Source organism: Erithacus rubecula, assembly GCF_903797595.1.
Source record: "Erithacus rubecula genome assembly, chromosome: 14".
Classification (NCBI taxonomy): domain Eukaryota; kingdom Metazoa; phylum Chordata; class Aves; order Passeriformes; family Muscicapidae; genus Erithacus; species Erithacus rubecula.
Window position 1 is genome coordinate 15,505,850 of NC_136666.1, and position 12,742 is coordinate 15,518,591.

The following is a 12,742-nucleotide window of genomic DNA, read 5'->3' on the forward strand; positions in this document are numbered from 1 at the left end:
GATCTATCTCCTTGATTGTATATACTTTTTAAAACCACAACAGAAGCCATTTCAGTTTTGTCAAATCAAAGTTTTGCTGGCCACATACCCAGAATATATGCTGATTTGTTATCTAAAGCAAGTATCAAATAGGGCAAATTCCTATTTTCTCCAATACACTGAATCTCGTCCTTTATTGCTAGGCAGATATATATTACAGAATGCTGAGAGACAAGAGTGACAATTATAGACAAATATCCAAGCTGCTTAAGAAACCAGGCTCAGTTGTTAGAAACAGGTACTCAGCATTATCTCAAGTTTCAGATACTGGATACTCAGGTACTGCCAAGTCCTCTTTCACTTGTAGGCACACTTCTGACCTGACCTGCTCTGCTGAAGATCTATTCCTGCCTTCCTTCTCATCTGAAAAGAGTTCATGCTTCAAATTCTGTGGTTGCAAGTCAGTGCTTAGACAAAAAAATCAACTAAAGCACAGAAAAAGGCAGTGGCCTCTCCTACAATGAAGTCATTCTCCCCACTCCCAACACTGTTTCAAATGGAGCTCAAGATTTTGCTCATTAAAGGCCAGACCTCAGCTCAGACCTACACAGACATACACAGAGCCATAACAGGATCTCCATTTGTTACAAAACATCTCAGTTCACTTTTTTCCCTGGGTCAAGTCTAATCCTTTTAAAAAAAAAAAACCTAACAAATAGCAGAGTGTTGAAGTTACTCCAACCTCTATTTGTTGGCAGTGTCTTCCCATAACAAGAATTACCAAAAAGAGCCCTGGGTCCTGGCAGGACTTTGCCAAGGGCAAGTACTGGCCACCAAAGCCCAAGGGGCTGCTGAGTCCCACTCTCAGCTGGGAGAACATCCCTCCACACAGCAGCACTGTGTCCAGTGCCACCAGTGCCCCCAGCAAAGGTGGCTGCAGACAGCTGGGACTATCAACTCCCTGGCACCCCAGGGAAACGCAGGAAGAGTCACTTTGCAAAGCCAACAGCCACAGCAGAGCAAATAATGGCCAACAGTGGCTACAGCTCAGGATGGAATTATACATTTTTAGCTCTTTTGCAAGAGATTCCTCAGCAGGTTTACGTTGCTCCACCATAGCAGGAGCCCTCTCCAGCAGGAACAATCAATTCCAAAAAGGCACCTTACTTCAGTCTACTGAAGTCCTGCAGGATACATAAAAAACAGCCAGTATCTCCACCAAAACTGAACACATCCAAAGGGCTCCACTCTGAGAAGCAATTCCTGTTTTTCCACTGCAAAGACCAGAATGTTTTTGTAGGAAACACTGGTTTGCTGAATCTAGCAATTACTAACCAATATAGCATTCCCAGCATATACTTGAGGGGAAGCACTGGAAAAAGCTTTGGAGACTACCAACACAGCACCAGGTTGTGGAAACATGACTGTGAGGAAGGCACAGCTTTTAAGTGAAGAAAACAAATCCAGCTGAAGTAATTCTGCTCTTAGATGTACTATATTTTAATTTGCCACATCAAATATTTGTTTTCTTGGATTCAGGCAAGTCAGAATTCAGGAACTAATCAAGTTTATTTCATGGTACGGAAGCTACATGTAATAAAATCATGTTTGTAATATATCAGCTTATTGTAGTCAAATTTTAAATTCAAATTATGGTAGGAAAGATATCAGAAGTTTCCTGACAGGAGTAGTGTATTAATTTAACCTTCTCTCATAAAAATTGCACTATCAAGACTCAACAAAAAACATAGAACTAGGTATGATACAAGGCTCTGACTATAGATTCCCATGACAAATTATTTCTTCCTACATGATTGCATCCTATCTATATTTAGCTAGACACCAGAAATAATTATGAAAAATCCATGTTTCTTTTACTTTACCAGAAGATACCATAGATCTAGCTACTAAATCAGACTATGTAGACAGCTTATACCTCTTTGCTCTGAAAGCAAGAATGGGTGGGTTTGAGTTTTATATCCTTTCTGGAATGAATCTAACCACATTTTTAATTCTGCATTTAGTATATCTGTAGTATAAGTATGACTGCTTCCAATTACAGTTATAAATACTTTTTTACATCTCTCTCTTTCTTTAGGTATGTACTGAACACAAGTGGGTATCAGTACAGGAAAACAAATTCTTTCAGAATTAATAAATGAACAAATCAAATGCTCCTCAAATACTGGAAGAAAAAAATACTTAAAAGCATGTACCTGCTTTTAAGTCCCATGAAGTAGCTTTTAGAATTAGGTTTAACTAAAGTTCTCCTTCAATAAGCCTCAAGAACTGCTTCCACTTAGCAAAAGTAGTATTTTCTGGTTCATATATCAAAACCCCTGCAATAGGTCCAAAACCCAAGCAACCAGGAGGTGAACACACCAGTATGTGTCAGTAGCAGCACAAGAGCTCAAAGATGTTTACAATACCTAGGTAAACTTTGCCCTCAGAATGGTCCCACCATCCCTCAGAGCAGCAGCTCTTCCACACCCCATGAGCTGTCACAGAGTCCAGGGCTCACAGCCCCAGGGACTCCAAATGCATTAGCAGCAAACACACTTTGCATCTATGCACTTCTTGACAAAGTCATGAATAACACAGGGTTGCAAGTTATTGCAAAAGCAAATTTGGAAGCACTCAGGCATTTGTGCAGACTTGCATCCTACCAGTAAGGAAAAAAAAACAAAACAAAACAAGATGAGACAAGTTCTCGACTACTGCTTGGCACTGTAAATGTATTACTAACAAGAGGTTCCAACTTCCATCTTCCCTGCTATTAGCAATATCCAACTCAAAGCACAGGAAAAGACATCAATCACTGCAAAAGATAACAGTGCTCATTGGTAAACTGCCTAGAATTTAAAGCCTCACAAATGTTGTGGAATGTCAGACTGAAAACAGAAGACTGTGCTAGGGTGCAAGATGAAACATCAGGCAGCATATTTTATAAGACAAGCAGGAAAGACTTTAAAGCTGTTGAAAACATTTTACTTGTTTTATAGAGGGTATCAGGCAGCATTGTTCAGACTTGAATATGACTCCAACACTTAAATTAGACTGACCAAGAAGTGGTTACAGAGTCAGGCTCAGCTGATGACAGTGATTCAGTGAGTGGTTCTGAGCTGGCAAGGAAAAAAGCCCCACACTTCCTGTACAGGGACAAGTGCAGCAAGTCACTACGAGACTGCTAATCCTCTTTGAAGAATGCCAACAAAAACCTCTCATTTAGACTACAGATTGCTGAAAAAAAGCATGAAAATAGCTTCTAGAAGCACGTGTTTCTGCATAAACTATTTATGTCCCTTTTTTTTTGAAGGAGTCTAAGAAAAACATCTATCATCACTCCATCCCAAAGCCATTGCTCTGATCCCCAGAAAGCCAGAAGTGGCTTTCACCAGACACTTCTGGCAGCTGAAAAATCACACACATGACAGGATAGCAGAGCACCAGACCCATTTTAGAATGCTTTTGACACTCCCAGGACAGTGTTGATCACTAATCATACTCAAGATCTGCTAACACCTGGCTTTAAATTTCCAGTTCATATTCAGTAAGTTATGTTATTAGATAAACCTTTGTACTTTAAAAACACCTCACAGGTAGGCTTCCCAATAAGCATCACTTCTGACAGCTCTGACTCACGCTCCAACTGCCAACACTGCTTTCCTTGTCAGCTCTCACATTTGTTTTGTTTAAAAAGGTACTTTCAGTTTCAACTAAAAAAAAATTCAGAAATTTTTGAAAATTACACTTTACAATTTATGAACCCAATCCATGAATGGTTTTGGTATCAATTAAATGCTGCTTTGTCTTTGGAAACAAACCTCGACCACACCCTTCTTCCTAGGCTGTTTACATTATGGACTCTTGGGTTTATATGAACTTGCTTGTGTAGAGGCCACCATGAAACCCCAAAGCTATTTACATGTTTATATGAAGCATATTTAACAGAAGGGACAGAAAACACCTGTGAGGTTCAGGGTGTGGAAAAGCTGTAGACCAAGACACCTTTTCTGATGACAGCAATGACTCAAGCAGAGAGAACAGACCCCATGCACTGCCAGGATCTGACTGCACACCTGGCATCCCCAGGGGCTATTCACAGCTCTGAGGTGAGGGAGGAAAGCAGTAGGTGGATAGGAAAGCTAAAAGATGAGGATGAGTCAGGAGAGGAGTGACAACCGTACTTCCTGGGCAGGACAGTAACCGGCATCTCAGGAATGTGGGGAAGGGAGCAGGAGATGGGAAAGACTGAGCCCAGGCCAGGAAGGTCTGACTAAATTACAGTTCTTCACACCCAGCTGCCCCAGGAGTGGCACAGGAGGCTGAGGTGAACATCTGAGCAAGCTCCCAGTCCTCATCTGAAGGAAGAAAATTCTTATTTCCTGCCATATTTCTCTCATATTTACAAATGCTTTTACTGCCATAGTGGAAATAATAAAATCCAAACAATACACTACAGCTACCCAGAGTCCTCTGACTACAGCAGTTCCAAAAGTCAGCAGGCACCCCATACACCTGGAATACTTCCTCATATACAGACAGTACAAAAACCCATTTCCATCAGAGCTGAAAACAACACTGGTCATTTGCTAGTGACCAGCATCAACTGGAAAAGCTCTTTGGCAGATGATAGGTAGTGAACAAGTGAATGGCCTCCAATAGGTGTGAAAATGTGTGAGAGAACCCTTATATGATTTTCCCTTAAAGGTTTAGCCTTTTGTGCTGAGGTAAACTCTGCTGATCATATTCATGGTGAATATGAGGTGAGAGTTTAGACAGTAAAGTGGCTTAATTCAAAGAGCTACCAGTAATGCAAACCAACCCTTTATTACCAAAGCCTATGCCTGGATTTCTGTGCTTGCAGAGGAACCAAAATAGTTTCCAAATCCTTATTTTTGTAGCACACACATATACAAACACACTCCTCCCAGTTCCAAAAACTGCTTCAATTTTACTGCTTCTAGTCTAGCACGGTTAACTTCCAGAAAAAAAGCCCTTGTGAATTTGGTGCAAAGTTCCTTCCTAACACAGTTCTTAATGCCTTTCAGTAGCCACACATCACCTAGACCTGGAATGCAGCTTTCTAAAAAAAGTAGATTGAAGTATTGCATTACAATAGAGCTTTAGGAAACTGAAAAGGAAAGCAGATGAATTCGTCATTTATAAGTCATTTATTGTGGCAATAACTAGAACCAAAGGGTAAACAAAAGCCTAACTTGCAGGCCAGCTCCAGGCTGGTCTTCATCAGCAGAAATTCAATGATTGTGTCAGAACTCTTCAGGTAACTACAGGAAACTTGCTCCCAGGGTGCATATACATGCATACTATATTAGAATATAAATCCAAACACACAGGAATTTGGTATTCCTGATGCTGGAATTAGGAGTATCAAAACCTTTATTCTTTACAATATACCTAGGATAGATAGAGCAGTGCATGAACATTTAGATCAATCACACTTTTAGACTAATTCCTATAACTGAGAACAGAACATATGGATATTGACCAAGTGAAATTAACTTAAATTATTACAAAAGATGACAATAACATTTCTCTAAAGATATGTACAACTTCTTAGTGTTTCAAGCAAGGTAACATACTTTCCATGTTAAGATGGGAACACTACTAAGATTTTACTGAAAACTCGTAAAAGCTTAACATTCCATGTGCTGACCATGACAAAAGTTATTTTAACTTCACCCATGCCACAGGTGCAGCAATGCCTTAAGAACAAGGCAGTGAGACTGGTGACTTATTTCTTTAAGTAAAGAAAAAGTGGTTGCAAATAGCAACTACTAATAGCATTGCCATCCCATTTCCTTCACAATAAATTAGTTATGTATGTAGAACAGAAAAAAACATATCTGGAAGGCAAAAGAGATGATGAGAAAATTGCTTAAGATATACATACATACACAATCACATGTTCGGTCTTCACCTGCAAAAGTTGCATTTGAGTAACATTCTGCATACATTAGTGTCTTCTGAAAAAGTGCTCTAACATACACAGTATACCCATTATCATTCTAGAGATCTAAACTAGAAACAAAAACAAGCATGCACACAATGCAAGCCTAAACAAAACACCTCAAGTACTACTGTGTTTCAGTATATTTTATTTATCAGCCAGAAAGAAACATCATATAGCTGGAAGATTTTCCACTAATGCACTTCTGGACATAATGCAAAGCACATGCTGTTACCCTCCCTAGCATTCCACCTTTGGCAGAAAGCAAGGTTTGAGCTTAGGCTACTGTCTGAGCACCAGACAGAAAAGCACCCTTCAAATACAGAAGCATCACTGTCTTGCTTGTGACTTCCCTGCAGAAAAAAAGACTTAAGCTAGTGTAAGGTCCCAGTTCCCATCACACGTTCACTATCTCAGGACTGAATCCCAAAGGCCAGCAAGTCCCCTCAGGCTAATCCAGTCTTTCATTTCTGCAGACATTCATAGGCACTACATGGAATCAAGACATCCTTTGCTTCTTGCTGGACTGGGCTATAAAAATCTGCTCTCTTCTCATGCCAAACTGCTATAAAAAGGTTTCTTTTCAAAAAAAAAAAAAAAAAAAACAGCCTTCCATCTTTGCTGAAGAGCTGGAACCAAAAAGACATCCAGATAAAAAGTACATACTGACTTCAGTGTTACAGAAAATTGCTTAGCAGTGAAATACTGGTTAAAGGTAACATATAAACACACTGGGTTTTCTAACACGAGTATATTAGACAACCCTGCCTTGCTCAACAGCTTGTGAGCTAATCCAGATACTGCTGATCCTGCTTTCTCTTGGGAGCTTTCCCTTCTCACTCTGCCCAACAAACTGGTACAAAACCTCAGCAGAAATACTCTGGAACAGAGATTATGCAAAAGCAGGCAAAGTTGATCACTGATGGGTTATTGTTGGGGTGGAGCATTTATTTGACTTTGTGGTTGGCTTTTTTTCTAAATATAGTAGCAGTTTATGCCTTAGAAGATATTGACATTCAAACTTATTCTTAGGAGAGTCAAAGCCAGCTGACACAACTCAGGGGAACAATCTTTTCCTGAAGACTAAAGAGCTACTTTAAATGAAAGGTCCAAGATCATTTTTCTCACATAGTACAGGTTCTCTATCCAATTCAAGATCCTCCAATGCATCTCCATGAACTACCCCATGTCACGAAGGTTCAACCTCACAGGGTAACAGCATAAAGTTCAGCTGACCACATGCTCCCCTTTAGAGCAAGTTTCAGCTTAGTTTCACCAAAAGGCTTCCTGCATATGGACAGAGTCCTTCACTGGAGTGGGACTACTTGACACTGACATAATGACCAGTTCTTGAAGACTCAAAAGCTTCAGCTAAGCTGTTAGAGGCTTTTAGGATTTTTTTTATTTAAAATATTGAAACACAAAGCTAAAAAAATGGATGCATTTCAAGAAAAAAATTTCAAGCTGCCAGGTGTTCCATAGACAGGTCAGCTTTCCTACAGTTTTGTCCCACTATTGCTGATTCCCACCTTCTACTGCCAGGTACAGCCATGAAACAGCTCACCCACTCCATGCTTGCAGATCTCCTTCTGAAACCACCCTTGTTAACTTGACACAGATATTGATCTGGATTAAAAATAAACCAGCAAAAAGCAGATCTATTGAAGTGCAGAGAGCTCTGCAGTGTGCCCACCGAGCAGGGTGGGGCAGGGCACCACGGCAGGGATGGCAAAGGCACCAGGGACACATCAGGGACACCAGGGGCACACCAGGGGCACCAGTGTCTGCTCTGCCCCATCCCATGGCCCCAGGAGCACCAACAGCACCTGTGTCAGTGGCCACAGGGGACCCTGTCACAACAGCAAAGGGGCACCCTCAGGCTACAGTGAAGAAGATATGGCAGAAAATACTCAATTCAGAAAACACAAAACACTTGTAACATTCAGCTTCTTTCACCTTCCAGACATCAAAACTGTTAAAACAAAATTAGGGGAATAATCTGAGTTTTTTTATACAGCACAGAGAATGAGTATAAAGTTTCAGGATATGACTAGCATGATTCATGTTCACCAGCAGTTCTTGTAAGTCCTGCCAGGCAATCGTTCTGCCAACTAAGTTACAAAATACTAACTTCTAATGACTATCAAACAATTGTTTGGGCATAATTATTTCAAAAGGCAGAACTTCCAAAAATATTATTTTCTGGTTTTGTTGTAATAATTACTTACCAATAATCTAAAAATGCAATTCGCATTATTTTGAGATATCACAGTGAAAAACTACTTCAGTATCAGATTAAAAGCAGAGAATAACTGTGTCTACATTCCTAAAAAGTGTATTTTGTTCAAGAAAGTAATTACCTTATTTTGATAAGGTTAATCTCACAGAGTATGTTGCCAGTTAGTTATATGCATTTATAAAAACTAATTTGATTAAAACGTTTCATTAAGAAGGAATGAATGGAGCCCACTGCAGATCAACAGACTGATCTCAAAGTATTACTGGGAGCAGGCAGACTTATCTGAAGCACCTGCAACAAAGACTTCAACCCCATTTAACATGCCAGCAGCCTAAGCAATGAGGAAGCCTCTGCCAAGGAGCCCAGATGTGCCACAGGTGTCTGTGACACAGCAGGTACTTGAGCAAAGCTTAAGGCTTACCAGCTGATCTGAAACATCTGGCAAAACAATCAACCCCAGGGAATACCAGCACCTATCTTATTCAAAAACAGGATTATAAGAGTTAGTTGGTATCATTATTCCTGACTTCAAGAGAAGTTTTAGCTTCCTACCTTCTGCAATGCTTTACTTAAAGATTTGTGCTCCATATAGGTGTAACCAGGTGCAACTTTACTTCCTCAGGAAGTCAAAGCAGAAGCAATGGCAATAAGAAATGCATCTTTGGAAAGGTATTGGGAGTGGAGCTCTGAACACACAAGAACTAGGCTAGTCAGTCTTTAAATCTTAATCTTAGTTAAGCTTTAGCAAAAATACTGCAAAAGTTTTTCAAGTATCTAAACACTCAGATCTTCTCTGCTTTAGAACAGTTTTAAATAAATTATTTGTTTAAAAGTTACAGATTTTAGCCTCATTTATTACCACACAGGATTCAACAGGTAGACAACATACATATGCGGATTACTTCAGGAGGAAAGATATTATCAATCATCAGGAGGCAATTACTAAACACAATCCAGGTTCACTTGCCGAACCTCAATTTCCTCTCAGTCCAGCACTGAGGTGTGTTCCTGACACCGCGTCCCCTCGCCACCCCAGCAGTGCCGGTGCCCCGCTCCCGGGATCGGTGCCTCTGCGGACACCCGAGCGCGTCGGGAGCGCCCGCGGCACCGGGAGCGCCGGGCACGGCGGGGCCGGGAGCGCTCTGCCCGCCCGGGCTGCTCTGCCCGCGCCCTCTGAACCAAGGCGTCACCTGTTGTTCGCTGTGCCGCGGCGGTCCCTGGCCCGGATTCCCTCACCCGAGGGCACCAACACCCCAAACCTCCCCGGACCCCGAGCGGCGGGAGAGGGCGGCAGACGCGGCTGGCGCTCCACGGGCGGCGCCGGCCCTGCCCGCGCCCCGCGATGGGACGGGCGGGTTCGGGACGCGGCTGAAGGCACCGACCCGGGCCGGGAGCCGCCGGCCCTCGGCAAGTGCCTGGCACAGCCCGGCTCCCCACAGGCCGCCGCTGTTACACAAGCGCTCCCCGGCCAGGAGCGGGACACGGAGCGCTGCCCGGCCCCTTCCCGGCACCGCGCGAGGGGACGCAACAGCCGCGCTCCCGCCGCCGCCCCGCGGGCCCCGGCCCCGCTCGGGCCCCTGCCGAGCTCCCCGCTCACCATCGCGGCTCCTCGGCGCTGCGCTGCCCGCGGCTCTGCCCAGACACGCCGGCGCCCCGGGACGGAGGGACGGGCGGGCGAAGGGGCAGCGGCTCCGCCCTCCCCGCGCGCGCAGCTCCCGGCCGGGCGGAGCGAGGCGGGCCCGGGGCGGGAACGGCGCGGGGCTGGGGCCGGGGAGGGGACGGGACCGGAGGGGACGAGCGGCCCGGCACCGGGAGCGGAGCGATGTGTCCATAAATGGAGAACTCGGCGCGGCGCAGCCAATGGCCGCGCGCAGGGGCGTCATTCCCTGAGGGAATCCCGGCGCGCGAGCTCGGGCCCGGGATGAGCCCCGGGAGAAGCGCCCGCCCACAGCGCTGACCGGCCTCCTCCCGCGCACCCACGGAGCTGCTGGTCCCTGGAAACGCTGCGGGCGCCGTGCATCTCGCTCCGGGTGGACGCTGGAAAGCCCTGCAGGCATCTCACGGACGCGCGCCAGCCCAGGTGCCGCGGGCAGGCGGATCGGCTGCGCCGTGCTCCGCTCCTTCGCACCCGAGCGCCCACACAGCTCCAGCGGCTGCGCTCTCGCGGCGACCGCACGGGAGCCCGCCCCAAGCTCACTGCTCTAGTCCTCTTAACAAACGTTTCACCTCAGGCTTGAAGCCATGCTGAGGGCTCTCATGGGTTTCTAATGCCACTTCTAAGCCAGAATATAAATAAAATGGAAACAACATAATGTAACAATCATAACAACAGCCAGACCCCGAGTCATATGTTGATATTGCTTCCAAACTACTTTGAAAGCCACTCCTAATGGGTAAGATCCTGGCTTTCATCAATAGATTGGACTGGGATTTAGTTTATTTCTGATTAAAAAGAAGTGAAGTTATTGGAAAATAAATGGGGAGTAGTGTGTACACAATATATGTATTCTATTTTTATTGTTTTTATGAACATAAAGACTCTTGTCCACACCAATTTAGAGATGAGGCTTAAGCAGATTTACTCCTGGCTTTTTGGAGCAGAGCACTGCTCTGGCTGCTCTGAGCCAGGTGCTGTGCTGCAGCCAGACCTGCCAGTGCAGATGGACAGTGCTGCTCAGCACTGGCTTGGTCCTCACAGGTCTGACTGCAGGACAGCTGGGATGGGATGCAGACATTCAACACTTGGCTGATCAAGCATCACAAACTCAAACCACCCTGATGTGCACAATACAGAAATGGGACAAAACTTCAACTATTTACCTGCCCCCTCTCATGTCCTACAGACTTTGGTGGTTTGGATGAATCACAACAGTCCTTTGGGCATGTTTCATCCTTGGTTTTGAAGAATAAACAAAACACTTCTCAGCTGAGCTGGGACCCACTGTACAATTACTGATCATGTGGAGCTTGGGATTTCCATAGTGGATTGCTTGGATGTTGGCTCACATTGATAAGAGAGGTAGGGAATATTTTCATTGAGAAAATAACTTAGTGGCAAATATGACCTGCAACAGCTATTGAAGCAAAAATACATCTGAAAGTGCTATTAGTGCACAGAACTTCACAGGACACAAGTTTCACACTTTGATTCTCTACAGAAGGTGAGTACAGCAGTTTTATGGAAATAGGACAAAAATAATTTGCCTAGTATTTCATTTGAACATGGAAATGTTACATAAAATTATGAGGCTGATAAAAAGCAGTGAAAACAGTCCTGCAAGAGTCTAAAGAGTGTATGTATATTGGGCCAACAGAAGATAGAAAATCAATACAGGTTTTATACATTTTTCTATTTGCTTTGGATGTGACTTTCTTTAATGTACAGACTAATTATCTTAGGATATGTATATTTGTATATATGTGTGTTTGCATACATAGAAACAACTTTATAAGAAGTTATGAATAACAAGAAACAGGGTTGTGGAAGAATAGTTAAAATGTGCATCCACACTGGCCTGCTAATCAAGAAACTGGCCCTGAATTCACTGAACTGAATATGTGCTACTGGGTCCACCTCTTACAGCTGAAAGAACTGATGCTGTGCATCAGCTTTGCTTTGCTTAGCACTAGGTGGATCAAGCACAGTCTAATTTACAATAAACTCTTTTCATGCTTTTAAACATTCTGCTTATTTTAATGATAAACATTTAATTCCCAAGCTGCCTATATTAACTGAATGATACTTATTCAACATCCTTGCTCAGAAGCAGGGGAAAGCATTTCCCCTTGAATGTCAGTGGTGGTCTGAATGGTCTGCATGCCTGGGCTGCTGCAGCCAAGAATGTACAATTCATGTCTGAGGAAGGCAGAACCTGCATTTTCATATTGGGCAGTTCTAGCAGAGTGAAGACAAACTCCTGTACTTTCAAATGATGCACAAAACTTAGAAGTGGTGACATCTCTATCAAAGCATTGGAATAGACAGGATAGCTTTCAAAGACCTAACTCAAAAAGATTTAGGAGAAATTCCTCCTGTATCAAGAACTCCCATCAGTTTTTTCAGCGTGTGTATTGTCTGACAGTCTGTCTGGTTAGTAACACCTACAGCTCATGCACAGAAGTGCTAACATCAAGAATTATTTTGAGGATATTTTCTAGCTGCTAAACAGTTGCACTGCTTGATTCTCCTGATATTGATCACTAGTGCTAAGCTTTGGGGAAATATTTAAGGACAAACTTCAGTGCCTCAGGAGGTTTATTAGCTTAGCATCTGGGACTTGCAGGGGTTGGTCCAGGCTCAGCACCCACTGAAGTGACTACATGTGCAGCTGGAACTCGCACGTGCCTTTCCACCTACCCACAGCCTGAGGGACACCGTGTCCAAACAGGGACCAGTCTGGTGCTAAACTGCGGAGAGGCTCAACTGACTGAAAAAAGAACAAGGTCTTTATCTCTGGAAAAGCCACAGAATAAAGCTTTCCCTTGCTCTCCATTCTAAAAGCATTATTGTGGCTTCAGAAAGAAATAACTCTTTTGAGAAGTCAGTGAATCTG

General features: G+C 43.7%; 1 protein-coding gene across 1 annotated transcript in view; it reads right to left on the minus strand.

Moving 5' to 3' along the window:
- The window catches only part of MYO1E (myosin IE), a 73,268-nt gene extending 62,998 nt beyond the window's left edge, over window positions 1-10,270 (minus strand). Inside the window, 3 exon segments of the mRNA XM_079318459.1 lie at window positions 9,787-9,798; window positions 9,801-9,851; window positions 9,854-10,270. Coding sequence (XP_079174585.1) covers window positions 9,787-9,798; window positions 9,801-9,851; window positions 9,854-10,246 — 456 coding nt within the window. The 5' untranslated portion in view covers window positions 10,247-10,270.
- Between the last annotated feature and the right edge of the window lie 2,472 nt (window positions 10,271-12,742).